At 45.6% G+C, this 22,925-nt stretch overlaps 1 protein-coding gene and 1 long non-coding RNA gene across 2 annotated transcripts in view; one reads left to right on the top strand and one right to left on the bottom strand.

Moving 5' to 3' along the window:
- The window catches only part of LOC142774362 (uncharacterized), a 59,096-nt gene that overhangs the window by 14,649 nt on the left and 21,522 nt on the right, over positions 1 to 22,925 (top strand). The gene's annotated exons all lie outside the window — the stretch shown is intronic.
- The window catches only part of LOC142774846 (uncharacterized), a 51,597-nt gene that overhangs the window by 7,967 nt on the left and 20,705 nt on the right, over positions 1 to 22,925 (bottom strand). The window contains exons 5-17 of the mRNA XM_075875988.1: positions 21,867 to 22,067; positions 19,910 to 20,021; positions 16,392 to 16,533; positions 15,342 to 15,476; positions 14,235 to 14,324; positions 13,163 to 13,267; positions 9,095 to 9,433; positions 7,077 to 7,130; positions 5,960 to 6,094; positions 2,507 to 2,605; positions 2,038 to 2,151; positions 1,724 to 1,840; positions 300 to 477 (exon numbers count right to left, since the gene is read on the bottom strand). Coding sequence (XP_075732103.1) covers positions 300 to 477; positions 1,724 to 1,840; positions 2,038 to 2,151; positions 2,507 to 2,605; positions 5,960 to 6,094; positions 7,077 to 7,130; positions 9,095 to 9,433; positions 13,163 to 13,267; positions 14,235 to 14,324; positions 15,342 to 15,476; positions 16,392 to 16,533; positions 19,910 to 20,021; positions 21,867 to 22,067 — 1,821 coding nt within the window. The remainder of the gene's footprint in view (positions 1 to 299; positions 478 to 1,723; positions 1,841 to 2,037; positions 2,152 to 2,506; positions 2,606 to 5,959; positions 6,095 to 7,076; positions 7,131 to 9,094; positions 9,434 to 13,162; positions 13,268 to 14,234; positions 14,325 to 15,341; positions 15,477 to 16,391; positions 16,534 to 19,909; positions 20,022 to 21,866; positions 22,068 to 22,925) is intronic.

Raw genomic sequence — 22,925 nt, 5'->3', positions numbered from 1 at the left:
GCTAACTACGACTAATCCTCCGGACACGCGTGCCATGTGGTGAAAGCGACGTTACAGGAGGCGGAGGTGGGGTGGGGCGGCGGATAGCGTTTTTATTAGAAAAAGAAGGAAGGACTATCATATGCTTTCGCCACATGGTGGCGTTTGCTTGCCAACTCCGCTCTTTACTCAGATTTCGTAGGTGCTAACTTTTCTTTTCTTTTCAATTGTGCAGGAAGCGAGTGACATGTATCGTTACGTCATAGAGAGAGGGTGTTTCCAACTCGTAGTAAAACGATTCTTGAATGAATAAATCTGACCTGCGTCCGAGCGTCAGTCCGCCAAGGGCCAATATGCGGCCGTCGCAGTACACGAGCCCATGGTGGGCACGTTCTGTCTTCAGATCGGCCACGCGATTCCACTGCATCTTGGCCACGTTAAGCCGGTAGCAACGGCGTGTGCACAGGTAAGGCCCATCCGCAGACTCCAACATGCCACCTAAATGCACATCCGCAAGTACTGCACCTAACTTGAGCTCGGTAAAAATGATTCAGATCACCGAGTACTACCGATACAAGGTGTTTGTTGCAGAGTTGTAAATCATTTTTGATATTCCATTTGCTTGAGCGTTGTAGGGAAATACAATGTGTATTGCGTGCAGTGCTCCTGTTTTAACGCGATATGTGTAAAACTGCAGGAGCGATAAAAGATAATGATTACGAGATTAGCGGCAAATGAGAGCAAGTAGTATGCATTCTGCAGGAGCGTAATATTGCAAGTATAGGCAATGCAACCACGTCTTGCCTTTGTAAATTAAAAAGCAATGCCACCATTATGTTTTCAAGAACAAATTCTTTTTCTACATAATCAGATAATTTATGCTTTCGGTTCATTAGGGACGAGATAGGCCGCCACAATGCACAAAACAATATACACCTGATGCGACCGGGTCAACATCTTTTTGCAAAATTTTAGTGAAAACAAGCTCTTGTTCATGCAACACGCTGCTTGAACAGTCGTGCGTTGGGAAAATGTGGGCTTCAAAGGTGGAAATGACACGTTGTTTGAATTGTTCAATCCCTGTTGAAATTCGAGTCAGTGCTACTTCAACTTTAGCTCAGTACTAGAAGCTAGTTTATGGATCTTTCCCGCAGCTTCATTTTTTTTGGGGAGAAGCGCTTTGCGAAGTTGCTTTGTTGCACCTCACATTTCCTTCACGGCGTTCCGTAATGTATGTATTTGTTTTCACAAAGTGTTAGTTAGTGGCTGAGTGTTTGAGAAAGCTAATGGGGTTGCGCGCAAAGCGTTTCTGTATAGTTACCAGATGACCTAGAATTTTAGTTTTGTGTAATTCCCTGCCAGGTACAACCGGTAAAACGCAATAAAGTTGAGAAGCCTCATCTTGTGTATAACTAACTGGTCTAGCAGTATGGCTTAGAAACGCCAGCGCAGTTCTTGTTTTGTGGCGTCCAGATGTTGTCGATTGAGTGCGTGAGTTACAAAAGACACCTCTTATTCGGCTTATGCACGCGGGAGATAATGTCAAACTTGTTACGGTCAACTTGAGCGGACGACACCTTTTGACAGGCCTGAATACTGGCACGCACCAAGCAACTGGCAGTGTGTCGTGATTGAACGATGTGGCCGATGTGACAACAATAAGGCTATAAGCTTACGTGGAAAACAACAAGGACGAGCACGATTTATTGTATAAACTAGAACGTTAACCATATGCGGCACTCACCGACGACTATGACGTCAGAGTTGACGAGAACGGTCCGGTGGTGGTGCAGCGGTGTAGGCAGGACACTGCACTGCTGCAGCGTGTTGAACGATGGGTCGAAGGCCACCACAGAAGAGCCTATACAACCGCATACATTATTCACTGATGCAGCCATTTCTTCGGTGACTGAAGTTGGCAATAGGCGCTGCGGCTATAGAGTTCTCGGTTGTTTTGGGAATGCGGTTATCAATATTTTCTGCTCTATACTTATTATTTCGTGTATCTGAGGCCACTAACTAATGTACGCCACGAGGGAAGCAAACAATGTGACTTACTGATGCCAGTGTCCAGGTTGAGGCCTCCCGTGACCAAGATTGTGGGCAGTTCAATGGCCGCCACTGGCCGCACCATGCCTATGCGCTTGGCAATGCTCGGCGGCACTTCGAAGTCTGCACGAGATGTATTGCCGCTTAGCTGTTTACTAAGTGTGCGGGAATATCCGGAACTTTTGAATAACGAATCCAAATTTTCACTGTCCAAAGATCGAATTGGACAGGCACCGATAAAGTCTAAACATTTTCAACTGTAGCTTTTGAACGTTTACATCACCCACTGTGTGTGATTATGTGATTAGTAATAGAAATTCGACAGATTTCATGCGAATTCAGACGACCGCTTTCTGTCGTTTTTATAGATGCAACGGCAGCCCCTCATGACAAGCGATTAGACTAGGCCAAATATTGCAGTTTTTGACCTTTCGAAGGGTTAAACCCTTACGGCACTTCAGGGACATGCAAGGCTTACTTCCGTGATGTTGCCTGCTGAACGGATCAAGGCTCTCGAAGGATCCGGACAAGTTGGTGAACGTCGACTTGGCGTCATACGGCCAAAATCGACTACGCGCTGCACGAAACAAAGAAAAATGAAAAAGAAAAAGAGAAAGGTTATTTCCAGTTGCATCTAATGTATCAATATTCCTAAAACTCCCAGACACTGTTCATGTTCAAAACATCAGCCTGTTATAAGTTACACGTTGCAATACGATACGGGCCACTTCGCATTGTAAGTGAGCAGCAATAGGGTCCTTTTAGGAGGTGCCTGGCGTATTTGGGACGTCTTCTGTTGCATGATAGTCAACACAGATTTGCCGCTTGCCGATGTCTTGGCCGTGCGATTCTCCATCCCAGTTACATGACAGTAAAATATAAATCAATTCGCCACCTTTGCTACCCACAAAAGAGTGTCTACATGAACCATAAAAAACATTACTTCAATAAAACAATTATCAGTATTGTCATTAATTCATAATTGGCTGTTTGAAGTCGCTCGAAAGTGGGAACTCACTCCAGTTCATGAAAACCGGGGCTATACACTAATTTTAGTTTCCTACGCTGAATAATGCTGAGGTTCGAAATCAATCGTGTCAATACGTTTCGAAAACAACACGTTTTTCATCAGACGTTTGCTTAAAGGCATTTAAGAAGAAGAAACATAACAATCATAATCACTTTCTAAATATTCTAGAGTGAGAATAGGCTTTGCACATATGATCCCGAAAGCAACCATAGATCGTCTGCGGTGCAGACACACCACTTGAATATAAAGAATGAAATATATAGAACTCACATTTTCGATCGAAGTCATCCGCAAAACCCCACGCCGCTTCTGCAATAGAACGTTACATTTAGCGTAATAAGAACTAGAGCTGGCGATAAATTTGTTTCCAACAAATTTGCTTGCCATTGTGAGTCACCTGAGATGAAAGCATAAGGTTGATGAGCCCGTCAGGCAGCACATTGAGCTCGTTCTGAGCTCATTTTTTTTCGATTCGTCTACTTCAAGCAAATTCTCCATTTCGCCCCCATCGATCACGTCACTATTTCTCAAGAAGAGTGGATATAACAGCTGCATCTTATCGGTACTCACCCTACGGAGCAGAAACCTGGAGGATTGCGAAAAGGGCCCAACATAAGTTGAGGACGACGCAGAGAGCAATGGAAAGGAAAATGATAGGTGTAACCTTAAGGGACAAGAAGAGATCAGAGTGTATACCAGAGAACAAACTGGTGTTAAGGACATCACAGTCGAAATCGAAAAGGAGAAATTTACGTGGGCAGGTCACGTCGTGCGAAGGCGAGATAAATGCTGGTCATTAAGGATCGTGCACGCAATGGATTCCAAGAGAAGGCAAGTGGGTGAGGGGAGACAGGAAGCTAAGTGAGCAGATGAAATCGGGAAGTTTGCGGGTGTAAAGTGGCAGCATGCAGCAAGCACGGGACCGAGGTGACCAGCGGAACATGGGAAGAGGCCTTCGTCTTGCATTGGGCGTAGGCGGGCTGATGATTATTATGACGACTCGGGTAAAGTGGTGAAACCTTAGTCGAAACTTCGTTTCTTACAGTGTATTACCTTTTCAATTTTTCGTTAGCATTTTTCGCTAGATGAATTTTGAATTAAGGTGTTGCTGCCTCAAACTTCTTCGCATTCCGCGAGAGATATCTTCATACCCTTCTCAAACACAGCAAGTGGGGAACTCGTCTAACATATGGGACAATGGAACACAGCGAGCAACGAATTCCGAAAAGCCCCCTTAAAAGCGTTCTTGCAGCCGCTAACTCCTGCCGCCGTGGTCAAAGCCACTTTGTTTCCCGCCTTTCCAATAGCGTCTTAAATGGCGGGACCAAGCTCGAGTGACTTTTGCGCCTGTTGCCTAGGGGTGTCAGTTTTTATACCAATTTTTGCATGTGTCAACGCCTTAAGCGTTGACTGGTTTTTTTTGAGAACTCGAAGAACAGAAAAATAAACGCGTAGTTGAGTACTCCCTTCCCAGAAAAGCCTTCCTAGACTCCAACGGAAGCACTGAGAGGGATGTTGACTCCAAATATTCAATATATTGAAGAACGTGATGCGGCATGTTAACACGAGATACAAACTACGTGACGCTTTTCCCCTTTGCACTCAAAACTTTTGCAAGTCGAAAAAAAAAACACATGACCCTAAACTCACGAGATGGTAAGTGATGCTTGAACAACGCATAACATGACGTGCTTTGCAAACTCCACGCCTATGTAGCATTCTACTGTATCCTCAAGGACAGAATTTAGCCGCGAATTAGAACGCGTACAAAGGGAGAAATGCAACGGCAGGACGAGCTGCTCGTCACGTCATCTTGTAAGGGCCGTTCCACGCGTTCCACGCGCTCCACGCACAGCCGCAGTGCACGTGCCGGGACCCCTGCCGCACGCAAGCGGGGGACAAATGTGCCAATAGGCGGCGTTCTTTCACCCTGTGCTTGGGTGCGACAGGTGTGCCGGCACGTGCGTTGCGGCTGTGCGGGAAGCGCGTGGAATGGCCCTAACTCCGCCACTTAGAGCGTCAGGAGAGGCAGAATCCAGAGTGGTATTATTTTTGTAAACAGCTGACTATACGAGCGCACACACGCACACGCACACGCACACGCACACACACACAAAAACGCGTTCAACTGAGCACCACGTTGACAACTCTTTTCAACAAAGGCGACCTGGATGCGGCTATAATTCCCTCTCGGATGCTACAAAGATGCGTGACCCCCCCCCCCCCCCCCCCAAATGCTCTGCCACACCGACTTCACTCTTTGTATTCTCGTGAAAATGCTAAAGGAGGCGCCCTCTCATTCTGTGTAAAGTGTTTGATAAGAGAGGGCGCTCGCAAGAATTTTAATGGCTAACACAAACTCATTATGCAGATGGCTCTGCGCTTAGGTACATTAAAACCAAGTTAATGTTGACGTGAGGTGATGCGCTTTGCACGCAGTGGTGCGCTGCACACTTTGAGATTTATTTTATTATGTTATAAGCAATAATAGCCATTGATATTGTGTGGATAGAGAGTGGTCTTCCCTCAGGCGCCCTATATCTTCACATCTTCACAATATTCGGCGATGAAGCGTATGTCCCTACATAAGTGCCACAGCCAATCTCACCTTCTCAATTTGATGTCACTCATCTAAAGCCGCTTTAAAGGAGTACTAAATATCTAAAGCTTCAAATCTTCAAAACATCGTAACGCGCACGAAAGACAGGCACACAGAAAAAAAAAAAGGTGCGAACGAGAGCTTGCTGTTTTTTCTGTGTCTATGGAAATGTTTCAAACATGAATTCATACCAACTCGACCAGTTGTTGGTTATAATGCAATTCGTATGTGAATGCTTTCTTGTTGGGCGCGTATAATTAGGCATAGCTAATAATGATTAAGTATGAGGCTGCCATATGTACCACTTCGCGTCCGTGCTGTCTGGAAACTTGTAGGGCTGCTGATGTTCCTCTCTGGAGTCCTGGCACGCGCGGTCCTGGTGGACGGTGAGCGCGCTCGAGGTACCTCACCCGCGCAGGACGCCGTCTCTTGAAAGCCTGTTGGCGGACCAATGTCCAGCACTCATCATGACTGTTCAGTCATTCTCCAAGGTGCTCGAACTTGTGTTGTCTTTCTTAACGCTCTTATGAGGCTGCTGCTACTTCAACAGCAAACACGGCGCACGCTGCAATGCATGGACGAGACGTCGTGAACGCACTCATGGAAAGATGGGTACAAAAGGAGTATACTTGCCCCCTCAAACCACACATCCACACTCCCACAATTCATTCTTCACCAGCCATCATGACTAAATACTAGGCACCATGACTCTCCACCCCCCCTCTCCAAGACAAAGGTCCTGCCGACGCTCATGTCTGACAACGAATGGTCAGATGAACGATCTTTAGCTGTACTGTTAGTCCAAGTTACTATGTGAAGCACCTGCGAAACCGGGTGCAGCACCTGCGAAACACCTCATGATGTAAGAAAAAAATGACCTTAACATGGTCACGCATTGTTCTATGCTGTCCACGTCTTTCATTATATTCCGTTTGTTTCACGCTAATTAAATCAATTCAGTGTTGTTACAGACATCATGTGGCCCGTCCACAGGACACTCGACAAACCCGCGGTAGTGTAAACTTTGTGACGCATCGAGAACACGTTCTCAGCATTACATTATGTTCATACCTGTTCCACTGCTGGCATGACGACACCATCAGAATACTTTAAAGCTTGTTTTAATGCAGCCTTGAACGTGTAGGCATGAATTCAATGAATTTCATGCACCTCTCTTCGCCCGAGGCTTTCTTGACAAACTCCACGTTACGATATTGGTGATGTTAAATATACTCTTAATATAATTTGCCTGGATATTTGCTGTACGAAATGATTGGCTAGCTTCTCAGCTTTCTCCTTATCGTTTTCTGTGGGAGGGTGACGTCAGCATTAAGATCTGCAGGTAGCTAGTGTCGGCCCCAGCTGCATCGTTTCGTGGCTGGTAGGTAAAACAAACACAACCAGTTAAGCAAGACTCACTTTTCATGTCGAATTCCTTGTCGAAGTCACACGGGAAAGGTGTTGTCATCCTCTCTGAAAAATGTGAACAAAGAATGGTCTCGGATAAGTCGAAAAATGTGCAGCATGCTAATCATGCAGTACATGGTAAAATCCCTCAATAAGTCCACAGAAACAGAACGTTATAATCATTATTAATTTTGTTTGATATACATCAATAGTTCAAAGTGATTTGCGAGCATGGGTCAAAGTGCCAGTATTTAAGTGAGAGGATTTGGGCATCTTTCCAAATAATCACTAACAAATGATGTTCGGCGCCTTTTAAATTCGGCAGATGCCACTCCACGTGTTCACAATCTCGTTGGTGGGTCAATGCAATTCATTAAAAGTTCTCAAAGACTTCGCCTATCATTTAAAATTCAGCTAGTTAAGCTTTAACTATAGGTACGAGTGGGCGCCATCGAAATAGGTCGCGTGATGGTAAGCTGGTGCAAGAGCTTCAACCCCCGTGTTTCGGTTTTCTCGGTTTTCCGTCCTTTGTATACACAGTTCTCAGTTATTTTCACTGTATGTGCGGCATTCTTGGCAGTGTTTTAGAAGCGCTAGCGGTTAATACATGATAAACCTTATTTTTCTTCTGGTGTTGTTTTAGATGCGGAGCATCTAATACTCGAGGCTTGTAGTGCGGCGCCGTCCGCAAGCTTCCTCCTCCTTCTTCCACCATCTGTGCATCCCTTCCTCCTCTACACACCGCGCGCGCTTCACTCCTCCACCATCTGTGCACCCTTCCTCCTCTACACACCGCGTGCGCTTCTCCTCTTTTCCTGATTCTCCAGTGGACGCGCATGATTCTCCAGTGGACGCGCAGTGGACGCGCCGTCGCGCTTCGAGAACATTCAACAGCTGACAATGCATGCGCCGTCGCGCTGTATATATACTCAAGGTCGGCGCTCGCTCGCTCAGTTGCCGCTCGTTGGTTGGTTTGTACGGCGCGTCGACGTCCAAGGTCGCGGTGAAATGAATTCCAACGAATCCACAAACACAATGATCGACGTCCCTTCGACCAGCGCCGCCCTTTCGCATACGTGTGTACGTGTTCACTCATTTAACACCCCCTCCTACAACCACGTTAACCAATTTAGCCATCGACCCAAGTAAGTCGCACTTTAACACCCCATTAACCAATTATATGCTCCGCATCCTCCTCAGTGTTCCCCCGAGGGAAGCTGCGGGCAATCTTTTTAACTTGTTGTTGGGCTAGTTGGTGCATGTTACAAGAAAATTGGGCGGCCCAAACCACCGGGAACGAATCGGCGGAATGAAATGGAAAAGAAATGGGTGAGAGTGTTTTATGCCAGTGTCCACCACGGCTCCATGGACTGACGTATTTCTGTCACGGATATAGCGTAGCAAAATATATACCAACAGGTGGCTAAGGAAAAAAAAAACGAGAAGAAATAATTATGTCGCGGGGCGTCGAATCAGTGACCTCTCGCTACGCAGTGCGCGACGCAAACCACTATAGGCGACAAAACGTACTTTGTCAAGATTTCTAAAGGCAAGCTACTTATATACACCGGTAACCGTTTGACGGTCGTCAGAGCTTCGCAACTTCAGCTTGTTTTAGCGAAGAGCTGGCGTTAGATAGTGTCTGGAGAGGGACAAGTTGTAGCTTAAGTCATCAGACTGAGTAGTGGTTGAGTTATACCTTTGTCGCCAGATAGAGTTCACGTGAATTATAGCTTAGTCAAAAGAATCACTATAAGCCCGATCATACGTTTGTCGTCAGACTGAGTTCACGGGAGTCATATATTTGTCACCGGGCTGAGTATTGGCTGGGTCGTAGCTCCGTAACCGTACCCCGAATCGACTGGGTCATGCTTGGGCCATCGGACCAAATTTGAAAGAACTAGCTTATGAACCAGGTTTAATGGAACGGCTCTGGCTTTGCGCAGTATAAGCTACTTGAAGATCTAAATGTATCAGAACTGGCTCTCTTTTCGAGGGAACAACGCGTGCGAATGGCGAGCGTTTCTAACCGTTGTCCGGGAAACTGAACTCAAAGCTTCTGTTTGCCCTGGGCATCGTGGGCGTAGACTGCGCGTCCCCCACGATCTGCACCGTGAACACGGATGTGCCCGCTGCAGCTCCGTGTTGTTGCTGCAGAGACTGCGTCTGTTGCTCGCTGGGCAGCTGCCGCGGTGGCTCTGTTTGCTGTTGTTGTTGCTGTTGTTCCTGCTGCGACGCTGGAGGTGCGGACGAGGTGACGGCAAGCTCCTGGCAGCTCTCACCCACTTGGTTCCAGGACACGGCGAAAGTGCGCGGGCTCTGCAGCTGCTTTGCGGGCACTGGAGGCACTTTCTCAGGCGTCGTCCTTACTGCGGATGCAAAACCTCGGTTAGGGTTTTTTTTTTAAATTTATGAATAGCTTTTTTAGATAGATATGTGAGGTTTAACGTCCCAAAACCCCCACATGGTTATGAGAGACGCATGAATAGCCATTCTTTTTTGCAGCGCGGAAATACACATGGACACGAAAGCACCCACAAGAACAGAAAAAGCCTCTTGCGCCTTTTTTGTGTCTATGTCTATTTACGTATTACAAAAGGGCTGTTCAAATGATTCACCAACAAGTCTGCATTGAAGCCCTAATCGACTTTATCTATGAGGCAGGGAACAAAAGTCTAGGAGAACTGTACAGTCCTAACCTTGTTCCACCTAAACCTTGTCAACCGGACACAATTCAACAGCAACAGGGGCTGTATTTTGATGCGGGGTCAATGAAGAAAAAAAGTCACAGCTTTGCCGCAAAGGCGAAGCAGTGAACGCGATAGCAGCAAATGGAAAGGTCACGCGCGCAGAATGGCAAGCAGATCGAAATGTGCCCCGCGTGTCTCAAACACGAAACGTACTCACAGGTACAGATTAACGCGAATATGAGTCTCGGTTGTTACTTCGCTGTGTCTGAAAAGCGCGCCATTTTCACAAACGGAGGCTGTGCAATGATTGCAGATACCTGTGTGCACCCGGTAACTACAACAGAACCGTACCGACGAAACTCAAAGGCTAGCCAAGACGTACGATTTTTCCACTGCAAGATAAGGGCGCGTGATCGTGCGTACACCCGCTTATTCTCTACGCGGGCCAAAGTACGCGTGAGAGGTGAGAGCCGCTGCGCGCTTACTGCGTCATCTTGCGGATAATGCTGAAAACACGATAGTTCCCCCCCCCTCCCATTCCCCGAGATGCCCGCGAACAGTGGTAAGTGGTAGATATGAATAGCTTGCCGTTTGAACGTTGAAGGAGGTACCACTCGGTGGTTCAGTGATTAACGCCTCGCATTCACGACGTGGAGGTCCCACGTTCGATTCTGCACGCTGGAGTCTTTTTTGTGGGATTTTCTTTCTTTCTTGCGTTTTCATATATATAGATACGTATACATATACGGTGCACGACATCAACGCCGACGCCGACGCCGGCGGCAAAATCCAGCCGAGAGTGTCCATATAATTGCTATCGCAATAAAAAAAAAACGCCGTTTGCACAGGTTCAGGTGCACGTTACGTAACCCTATCTAGAGTCTAAATTCAACCGGGGTTCCACACTATAGTGTACCTCATAATTTTGTCTTGGTTTTCGCGCGGGAAATCCGGGAATCAACTTTTGATATATGCTTCTTTTCGCAGAATCTTTTTTTATGCAATGTTTTAACCTTCCTTTTGCTTATCTGGGCTGCTGACGTGTTCACGAACTTGGTTTCTCAAAAGCTGCGGTGGTCACGACGAGCGGCATTTCACGACGCTCTAGTATTCTGTGACGCGACTTAATATTTGCTTTCCCCACCCGCGAATATAGGATGTGGCTATGTATTATTTGCACTTTACGTTTTTTTTTTTCAACTCACGCGACAGCCGCAAAGATGAAGTGGAAACACATCTTTCCATGATCATACACGCGCCAATAAGTACGAACACTCGGAAAGGACACAGGACGAGCGCTTACTATTAACTGAAAAATTTATTTTGAAACGAACACTTTTATGTATACGCATAACACGCATGTACGTCACCACAAACAACCCCTATTATCATCAACAACGTAAAATAACGAAACACCACTCATAACCGATGGCATACAGCCGGAAAAGAAACACAAGTTGAGCCCCCCCCCCCCCCCCAAAAAAAAGTCAGAAAAAAACAAGACAAATGCACCAAGTCATGTTACGTAAAAAACAAAAACAAATTCACATTCTGTTAACGGAACAGACGCCTGGCTGACGCACTTGTCACCTCCTTTCTCAATTCGATACGCTTCCGTTATTTCTCTCCTCGTCCGCTTCTTGTGCCTATTAATTATTTGCGTGTCGGAAAGTTTAGGGCTGGCATGTTCACATCTTGCAGTGCATCGCTAAGTGCGAGTACGGGGCCCCCTTTAGTAAACTCTTATGTTCACGAAGGCGCACATTCAGGCAACGACCTGTTTGACCGACGTATTCCTTTTCACACGTGAAAGGAATTCCATTCACGGCATCTTTTGTTTTTTTTTTTTTTGCACTGAACATACCTCCTGTCATGCTTTATGTTACATCTTTCTGTTTCCTCTGCGCTTTTCTTTTTTGGCTAACCTTTCTAATGCCGAGAAAATCTTGGACAATTTGCTTTCAGCAGAAAAAAAAAACAACCCACACACTACGCCTTAATGTGACTTTTTTCAACCGATGTGAAATGTTATGCAGATAAGGGACGACCACCGTCCATTATTTTTCACCCTCACTTGTCTCCTTCGCGTGTGCCAATTATTGTCTTCACTTCTGGGCGATTCTTTTCACAGACCAATAGGAGACAATCATCTGGTTAACCAGCTCAATCGCTGGTTAACCGCGCAGATTGAGCGCTTGAGCTGGTTAACCAGCTCAAGCGCTCAATCTGCGCGGAAACACTCTCATACATCGAATGTACGCAAGGTTTCATGAGGGCGGCTTTGATGCATGTAGTTTCAACCCCATTCTTTGCTACTTTGTTAGCTTAGCAAAGTTTTTTTCTAATCAAGCGTAATACAGCCGACACACGTGAAGTACATAGAACTTAAAGAAACTGAATACATCGTTTTTTTGGCACCTCAGAGGTAAACTGTAGGCCGCACCTGTTTTTCTTGACACTAGGCGTATCCAAGTGCCCCTTTCTGAGATAATGGTTCGATACGGAAGGTTTGCCTTGTGTGTGTGTGGTTATTTTTTACCATAAAAAAAAGCTTCCAGCAACAAGCCCTTTCCGCCCTTTACCGCTGAAGATAACTTGCTCAGGTTCAAGTCAGCTATAGCTTCCTAACGGCCAGACGTTTTACAAGGCCGATATTCCCTTCAACTTTCCGGAAATTCTTATCTATAGCGCTCTGGGCTTTTTCCAAATACAGCTTCGCCGGAAAAAATCACAAAGAAGCTCTCCTTATCCGAAACCGCGATAAGACTGCCGCTATCGGACAGGAACTAATCAAACGTCCTAGTTTCTTTAGTATGTTTGCATGGTCTTACATTGCTAGACGAAAGCACATTCACGCAAACAGTACCGCACCTCAGCTTTCTCAACACCATATCGTTCCCGCGCGCTTGACATTTTCTGCATTTAAAAACGACTTTAAAACAGATTTAAGAATCTTACTTTAATAAATAAATAAATAAATAAATAAATAAATAAATATTACAGGGATACAGAAACGCTTCATCGTGCGGTATTGTGACGTGGCGTCGTATACCCTTTCCCCATCAAGACAATGGGCGCGCAGTGTCGCGTAGCCACTTGCACTCTCTCTCTATAGGGAGAGGGCGCGGCGCCGAGTCAGAGAGCCCCGCGCTGATGCGCTGCAACGAGAAAGTGTAGTCAGGCCTTAAGTTTCGCTAGACTTGTCGCGTCGTGTCAATAAAGAGCAGCCACCATCTCCTTTGAATCGTGGCGCCGCCTACATCTTTTTCAAGTCAGGGATTAATGTTGAGAAGCAAGAATACGTTTTAGAATGCGCGGGTAAAATTTCACTTTACTATACAATAGCAAAGACGGCAGTTACGAACCGTAAATCTATTCTCGTGCTGGTTGTGGTTTTCTTGCACTTACTCTTGTCCTCCTTTTTTGGCGGTGGCACCAGCTTGAGTAGATTGGCCTGTGATTGGAGCAGGGAGCCATCCGTCGCTATTCCGGACTTTTCTCGGACACTGCGCTCTTTAGAAGAACATGTCGCGGACGCTGAACTGCGCAGTTCCCAGAAGCACCAGTTGATATAAAGAAGACTCTCCATAATTTAAGCACCAGGGGACATGAGGGTTATGTTTGTATTATCGAAAGTGTGAATTAACAAACGTTCTCATAAACGTCACTCAGGATCAGGAGCGTTTGGCTTGTGATCGAAGCAGGGAGTCGTCCGTCGCCATTCCGGACTTGTCTCGGACACTGCGCTCTTTAGAAGAACATGTCGCGGACGCTGAACTGAGCATGCAGTTCCCAATAGAGCCTTTAAACACCAGGGAACATCAGGGCTATGTTTGGATTATCAGAAGTACGAATTATCAAAGATTCATAAATATGACTCACGATCAGGAGCGTCGGAGAAATTTCATAGGAAGCTATTCTGGCACTTCACCGGAGGAAGGCGCCAGGAGAAAGCGCGTGCAGCTGTGCCACCCACTCCATCACTTAGACGAAATGTAGCAGCCCTGAGGCTTGCATATGCGGACACCAACACCAGCTTGTGCAAGCTATCATTTAGCAAAGCTAGTGAATGTTATAGCATCATTTCATCAACACTGGCCATGATTTCGCCAATATATTGCATCATTGCCTGGCATTTGCCAATAGTAGGCCAATAGAGGTAAACATTTCGCCATCGCCACAGGTTCTGCTGAGTGTCAGTTTGCCAACCCGGAAAAGGCTCAGATCCATAGTAAAGCCCACGTGACAAGCCTGGTGTCTAATTTAGATTCAATTATTTTATGGTTCACAAACAAACAAACAACTATTTAGCCAGGTGGATAAACGGAGGGACTGACAGATATGTGGTAAAAGACTGATCATTGTCCACTTTCTGCTAGAGTGTCAAGTGGAAGATGCTGAAAACATGGATCGCTTTTCTTCGGCACGCAGCAACATATGCTACAATATACGCCATGTCGTAGATAGAACTGCCTCTCACCGTCCTTGATGACAACTTTGAGAATCGGTGTGAAGGGTTCTTTCACCGGACTCGGCATCGTTCTGGTCGAAGAATCTGATGTCACGCTATCTGGAATGGGGCATGTCACGCGAGTTCGTCAGTTTCATGGGCAGCTCAGTGATTCACAACATTTATATGCATTCATCAAACGCTTACACCGAACGCTTTTATTATTAATTTACTTGTTTTCCAAATATAGCCCAGGCCGCTGAGCAGAGAATGGTCTGTAACCAGCTTGCAGCTTAAAACTTTACATTCGAGGTAAATGATTATTCGTACACTTCGTGTACGAATAATGCGTCCCGTCAACTATTATGAAAACCAGGAAGAGGGTATAACCTTGTGCACTAGTGACTGTGTGGTTCACATGATAGTCATTAGAAGGCATCCGCTGTGAACGCCTTCGTTCACTACGTCCCATTTCCCACAATTGTAAGCATTTTAGTCACGAACTTTATGAGCACGCAAAAAAAATGAAAGAGGAAATAAAGTAAATTTTGTTGCTTTTAAGAGTATAAGTTACGATTGAAAGCTGGGGTGGCTTGTACGGCGTTAAGGGCGCCGTCAGAATTTGCATCAGTTAAGAAGCACCGAGAAAATCATTGCAAATGAACAGTGAGGATATGATAACAGCTGAATGACTATAACAACTGAAGGTGGGGTAGAGGAAAATCTCTAAATATAATGTTAAATTTTACATTTCCTCCTGCTGGAAAGCTTCAGCCACTGTAAACATCAATTTATTAACTTAGAATCATAAGTATGTTCTTACACCATAGTATAAGTTAAATAAGAGGCATGTGTTAAGACTGAGATCTTTAAATATTGATCGATTGGGCCCGTTGGCAACTGTTAATTATTCCTGCGCTATGTGTAGCTCACTTATGAGGACGAGATCAACAATGGAGATGAAGACAGACATGTTAACACAGTTGTCTATTCGTTTTCCCAGCCCATTGCGTCGAATGGTTTAACATTCGTTACTGCCAGCGTTCTTGTTCGTGAGGCCGCACACAAAAGTCAGAACTACGGTGGACCCAGCTCGCGTGGCCGTGATTCCAGCTTCGCGTTGCCGATGCCTCTTACCGTTTGACTTCACTGACTGTGCCTCTTTAGATGCCTGGACGCCATTTGTGTCGCTGACATTCTTGGGTGGACTTTCACGCAGAAGTGTCCGCGGCGTGCGGGAGTCGGCTGTCCCCGTAACCGGGACTGCGCCATCTGAAAACCGTGCGGGCGTTTCAGCGATTGCCGACCTCTATTACGTATGACCCCTGTATTCCGTCACTACCATTTCTCACCTTCTATCGGTGTTCTGAAACTGTGAACACGTATACACTGGCATTGATAGGGCTACCGGCAAATGTAGTCATCTACAAGGAAGCTCAAGGCAGGTCATCGGAGAAGCCCCGCCGCGGTGGTCTAGTGGCTAAGGTACTCGGCTGCTGACCCGCAGGTCGCGGGTTCGATTCCCGGCTGCGGCGGCTGCATTTCCGATGGAGGCGGAAATGTTGTAGGCCCGTGTACTCAGATTTGGGTGCACGTTAAAGAACCCCAGGTGGTCAAAATTTCCGGAGTCCTCCACTACGGCGTCTCTCATAATCAAATGGTGGTTTTGGGACGTTAAACCCCACAAATCAATCAGGTCATCGGAGCAATAAAAGAAAATTTCAAAACGCCGAATGTCACGATTAGAATCAATGACGCAAATCAGTGCCCTAATTTAAAAAAGAAAGACAGTGGGAAACAAATATTCGACTGAGATTGCCGTCTATAACAAACAAAGGTCAGATGGTTCAGACTTGTATAAATCCCCGTCCACGCTGTTACATCAGAAACATCGACTTACAAGCTCGCCGATCTTGCTGTTCTTATGAATAATACTTACTTATCTTAACTCTAAAGTGTGTAGAAAACCATAAAATAAAAATATGTTTGAAACAAAACAAGAAAATGCCATAACCATTAATTCTATCGGTTGAACAGCTACTGGATTCGCATGCAAGGGATGTGACATGACGCCACTTGAATGTGGTGCCCTTGCCCTTCTTTGTCTTTTATACAGGCATTGTACGCACATTACAGTGTTGAGTACTTTCATTCGCTATACTAAGCCACGTTTGTGCATATGCTTACCACTCGTTGAGACTCCCTTCACTTGGAGGCGCTTTGTGGCTAGATCCCGTCGCGCCTTTTTGACCCGCCAGGCGGTCTGCAGTGCGGTGGCGGCGCGATGTCGCCGCTGGGCCGTGCTGCCTTCGGGAGGCCCTGGGAGTGGCTGCGATGGCCGTGGCAGTGCGGCAAATGGTTATAATAAAAGTACTGCAATTACACTTAACACCGCAAGTTATCTTGAACGTTATGCAGAGTTCGTAAGTATATTTCATAACAGAATAATATACAAACAAAAACGACTTCGAGAAGAGGTGCGAGCAACCCCTCCACAATCTAGGAAGTACGCGATAAGTCGTTATATAATGACATCATGTAACTAAGTTCAAAAAGAAAGGAATGGCTTGTATACAAGTATATTTATTGATGTGCAATTATTTTATTTGCTTAAAGATTTGCATCCTTTTATGGAGTTGTGCGTTTCAGACGTGACGCACATTTTAGCAACGTGGGATTGTCTTGAAAGTCAGTCTGACTCAGCTACTCGCTTGGATGCTTGCTCAAATATAGTAGTAGTCTCGTATGGTTAAGTGAACGTTCACAGAAAAAAATTGAGTAGATCCAATGAAACAATAAGTCGTGGTATATACGCATTTACAGATATATTGTGAACTTCAGGGACACTTTTATGACATGGTTCTTGGATTATATCGCTGTCCATTCATTTCCAATCTTCAAATTCAGAGTGCCATTCAGCTTTTCATGGACGCCCTAGCGATAGTGCTTCGATCAGATTGATTGATATGTGGGGTTTAACGTCCCAAAACCACTATATGATTATGAGAGACGCCGTAGTGGAGGGCTCCGGAAATTTAGACCACCTGGGGTTCTTTAACGTGAACCCAAATCTGAGCACATGGGCCTACAACATTTCCGCCTCCATCGGAAATGCAGCCGCCGCAGCCGGGATTCGAACCCGCGCCCTGCGGGTCAGCAGCCGATTACCTTAGCCACTTGACCACCGCGGCGGGGCGATCAGCTAGTGTACATCCGTTACATGGTATATATGCTAGTAAGCGGCTTCAGCAGCACTGGACAATGTAAAAAAAAAAGGACATGACTGTAATGGAAGGTGATAGTTGCAACCGAAGTAATGGGTCCTGTATGTTTTGTCTCGGTGTACTTTGGCTGTTTTCCTTTATCTGGAACCTATAAACTTGCCAAATTTACCTGTGCTGATTTTTACAGCGAAAACTGTTGTAAGATCACAACACGGGTTTTGTGTGGTGTCGTAGTTGTCCGTCCGTAACCCCTATCGCACGAAACAACAACAACAAAAAAACCCTTAGGACACAGTGGCACTCGAACTCAGGTCCGCTGCGTGCCAGCCTAGTATTCTACCACTGAGCTACGTCAGTGTTCGGAACTCGTTTCTTAACTGGCTATTGATGTCGGAAAAGGAATCTCGTTATAACGAGTGATAAAACATTTCAAAATATCAAAGAAACAGCCAGTCGTCACACAATGTAAATTGCTTAACGAGTGGGTCTTCCAATGCTCCAACCCATTACAATAGCTTGTACTTGATAACCTATTAACTGTGGCGCACACCCACTCCAGGCCTGATTCCTCATAGTCTTCAGCCACTGCATAAAATGTTTGCACAAAATTTTTTGCAAGTGTGTAGCGGATACTACGCTTCTCCGAAGAATGATGAAGGATAGCATAATGAATTCCGTCCTATACTGCCCAGAAATTATGATTATTTGTGGCGTAGTGAATACCCAAAAAGTGCGCTGGTAGCAGTTTGCCAAAAAGTGTCTAGAAAAGGCTCTGAAAGGCCTCTTTTCCAGCTTTCGCTGTGACTGTGCTGCGCGTTCCACGCAGGTCTGGCGTTTCTTTTGCTCGCACGAGCTAACATTACTGGTCCGTGAAATCAAAATCAATGACCGACTGATTAACAAGGCTTTCCTAAGAAGTTTTTAAACTACTCCATTTGCAACAGGCTGTTCTTTACGCATTACAGCAGGTCAATATGCAAATAATATTTACTAATTCGGTTATATTTTGGCGTTATCTTCACTTTTAAGGCATTCATTGTCAAAATAAGCAAAAAGTTAGTGGAGGCTCCTCCTATTAACTACGAAAGCGTTATGCCTACGATGACGGTTCATTTATAAGCTGAATATCGCTGTTTTTTGCTGCAGCGTGAAGTGCAACCTGTATATGACTGCAAATATAATACAAGAGAACGTGCTTTGCATGATTCAACATATTCTTCGTTAATATAAGCTGTAGCTGCGTGTGTCCAAGAATAAGTTTTCTCATATATGAACTCGAAATAACCTGAGCTTTGGAAATAGCTACGCGACTAATGCACACGCCCTGGTGTCACCAATTTGAGAGGGCGAATATTGCGCGACGTCTCAAAAACTGCTATGAAATGCGTTAAAATTTAACGAAGGTAAATGTCTATACCAGTACGTAGTGACGGAAAAGATGGTGGCGTATTAGCACAAAAAGGGCTCAATCAGCTCATATTTGTGCATGGCTGCGTGCTTCGTTAAAAACTTTGATGTCCGACACGAGTGAAGACGAACCACGAGGCTTTGACAGCAGCATGAGACTACAGATTTTGTGCCTCTGCCGACCATTGCGTTTCCCTAGATAGCGCTATGACTCCGCTGGGAAAGCAGAGGATGTGACGTGTGCGCATGCGGACGATGAATGTCCGTGATTATTTCACACCTTAATATTTCTTCTGTCAGGCTTCTATCGCATACATGCATGCATACATGCATGCATACATGCATACATACATACATACATACATACATACATACATACATACATACATACATACATGCATGCATGCATGCATGCATACATACATACATACATACATACATACATACATACATACATACATACATACATACATACATACATACATACATACATACATACATACATACATACATACATACATACATACATACATACATACGTACATACTACATACATACGTACATACATACATACATACATACGTACGTACGTACTCATAACTATCGCTGAGATGGGCAAAGGTCATCTGTGGCTATGAATGAGGGCGAGCTTTTATACATTACTTTTTCATTACGCAAAGAAGAAATGTATTTAGTATACATAAAAAGAGAGAAGGAGTTCTTGTCCTAAATTTGATGCTTCATAATACAAATGTACGGGAAAGGTTCCATGGAACATAGCTATACAGACGAGCGCGGATTTTTCTCCGTTGAAGACGCGTAGTGTAGGAAAGATATCCGAGTACAGAGGAGGTGACGATAACGTTACTAAATGCTGCATTAAACCAGTTGTTTCTACGAATGATCCAAACCATCACATCGAGTTCTCCTCCAGCCAATGCGTGCGTGCACCCGAAAGAAATGGCATATATATTCTAGTGGAGACCTGGCTGCGTCGCGTCATGCTTTTTTTCGTCATTTCTGTTACTCTATGCTAACACACGTGTCGTCGTCCTGCCGACTGGTAATACGCACCCACAGTGGTGTTTGGTGTTGACCGTCAGCCTTGGGGCAGAGGAAGGTGCGTGGCTGGCTGGCGAACCTTGACAGCAGGTGCTCACGGCCTTCCTCCTGTAGTGAGACCACCCTGTGGTCCACAGCATCACGCTATTACAAAAATTCTTGTCGCAAAAACAACAAAGAAAAAGATAGGAAAAACGTGTTAACACGACTGTCACGGAGCCGATGTTTCCACAAGTGGAGTTTATCTTCTTCAAAGTTGCAAGGCCGAGTTGCAGTCTTGAGGAATACAAGTTCGCTTGTCGATACGTTGACTCCAGCGACACCCCCATGTTGACAAATGTTTCATTATTTTTAATCGTTCATCTTGCCTTAAAATCTGTGCAAGAAGGTATATTCACCGGAATTATGAGATTGGGGTCAAAACAGTTGACAGTTATATTAAACCGGGCTTACCGGGATACCGAGCATACAGTGATATTGGGGTCGAAGTGTACGTGCGCAGATACCTATACGTTACCCGTACCCCTTACCGTACGCGCGCTACTTTTCAGATTTAACGTTACCATGGTAGCGTAGGTGTACGTAGTGTACGTACAACATGGCGGCGCTTTCGGATGCCCGCTTCGAAGTGATTTTGGCGTAGTTGTTGAAAGATTCGCTTTGTTCGCAGCAAACGACTGTTTGAAGTGACGTAGCTTGTCTTCAGTTAGCTTCGACAGCCGAGTATTACGCATAAGTTGGCGTAGTTATTGAGATAGCTTCCCATTTCGAACGTGTCTAATTGATTGATTTGTGGGGTTTAACGTCCCAAAACCACCATTTGATTATGAGAGACGCCGTAGTGGAGGGCTCCGGAAATTCGAACGTGTCTAGGCCTAACTACAAGATCAATGGAAACAAATAGGTAACACAAAAGTTTGCGCGTTTGGTGCGTGGTTCATATTCATTTACTTTTATTATTACTAAAATAAACTTGTAACAATGCTTCGCGTGGTGGCGTAGGCAAACATTCTCGTTTTCTTTTCCTTTTCACTGTTCTTTAACCATACGATAAGTGGCGCCACCGTCCCAGCTGGGGCACGTAAACCACGTAAACGCTATCCCGCTAAACTATGCGACGCTGTCTACAACGAACGTTTGCTGCACGGTAACGCCATTAGGGAGTTTTAGAATAGCGCACCGCGAGCCCTTGCGATGCGGTCGCTGCCACTGCGCATGTGTCGTAACGCGAGCTGGCGTTCGGGTTCGCGGACCGCACGTAGAAAATCCGAAATTGCGTGCGGTGATCGCGGCCCGCATGTGGCCCGCAAGCGCTGGTTTCGAGGCTACGGTGTCGCTGCGATCGTGCGTTCCGGTCTGCAGCAGGGCAAACGCTATTCTAAATCTCGTATGGCGCCCGCTACGCCCACTGCGCTTGCAAACGGTATTCTAAAACTCCCCATTCCCTTAACCTCTGCTATCACGCTAACGCTAAACTATAACTGTCTAGTGTTGCTGCAATGGCATGGTATAGTGCAGGAGCGGCGCCAGGATCTTTTCACGGTGGGGTAAGGGGGGGGGGGGACAAGAACTCACGACAAGTGAGTTTCTTCACCGGGACAGGAAGGCTGAGAATATATGCGTTGTCTTTTGACTATGTTAGCTTTTTTTTTTGGGGGGGGGGGGGGCAGACGGAAAATGTTTCAGGGGGTGGGGGGGAGCTATGGCCTACCCATACCCCTCAGGGGTCCCTACCCTGATGCCCTAATAGCATGCATTTGCCAAAGCCCGTAATTAGCCAACACTATTCCGACAAGCACAGTGGTCAATTTGTTCAATCGATCTTAGGCAACAGTGTACGCGAAGAACACCGACAAGGGCACATGGGGAGTTGGACAGGACTTGTATGTCGAAACTAATTGCAATTTCATTGCATCTCTATGGAATTTGAACTCGTGCCGGATGGCCCGCGCAGCAGTTTTCTGCGTACCCGAAAGCGGCGAGGACCATGAAGGCGACCGAAGGGAAGCGCGTAATGTTGCTCAGTATCGGCGGATGGAAGCAGTGGACGATCTGTTCGCGGCTCATGAGCGAAAATCGCACGCACTTGAGCACTTGCACCACGTACTGCTGCCGCTTGCAGTAGTCGTGGTTCAGCCAGCGCAGCGCTGCCAGAAACACGGACACTTCCCTGTATGTCACGCAGAAGATAAAAAAAAAATTCTTAAAAAGGAATGCTGAAAAGACAGTTTTATGATTAATATGACTCGTATTAATAAATTACTTTCACAAAGTACTACAGTGCCGATAAATATCGACCTTTACTGCGAGGAGTGGATTGGTGTGTAGGAAACAACGCAAGAACAAATGACTAGTGGGCGCGTCATCTGAAAATTCTTGCACCAGCTCACCATAATGTCATGGATATTGGGGCTGTCCAAAAGGGACACATTAAAATTTTATATCTAAAATGGTATATGCGTTTACAACAGCCTAAAGTCACACATTCTTGAAATCTCTGATATCAATCACTCAAACAGTCGAACGCTGCAGTTACGACTTTTAGTTCACCTTAAGGCGATCAACTTGGCGTTATTATAAGTAAAAGTTACGTGTTCATACAGTAAGGTTTCATTTTTACGGATACCAGCAGAACAGAAATTTCTTTCAATCAAGTTAAGTCTTGCGTGCACTTTCATTCTTATATGCCTGGTAGGTTGTTTAGAGTCTCTTAGCGCTCAAGAAGTGGATAGGTCAGGTTCAAGTCGAACTGAGTGGCCATTGGAAATGACTGGAACAGTTTGTGGCATTGATGCTGGTTCTGGGGCAACCGTTCGGGCAGACAAAAGAAGATTTTCAAGATCACGCGTATATGCATCTTTAAACTCCTGCTTTTTTTCACACACCCACGATTCCCGAAAGTAAGTTTGTTCGGTCTCTATTCAGCTACTATCATTGATCTGTTTCGTGCCCGCTGGGGCGATTGCACCAACCACTTGTTCCAGCATAAGTGAGTATACTTCACAGAATGTCACAAGTGTGAATCATT

This window comes from Rhipicephalus microplus, chromosome 10, assembly GCF_043290135.1.
Source record: "Rhipicephalus microplus isolate Deutch F79 chromosome 10, USDA_Rmic, whole genome shotgun sequence".
NCBI lineage: Eukaryota > Metazoa > Arthropoda > Arachnida > Ixodida > Ixodidae > Rhipicephalus > Rhipicephalus microplus.
Note: the sequence above shows the minus strand (reverse complement) of the source record. Positions and strands in the feature narration are given on the sequence as shown.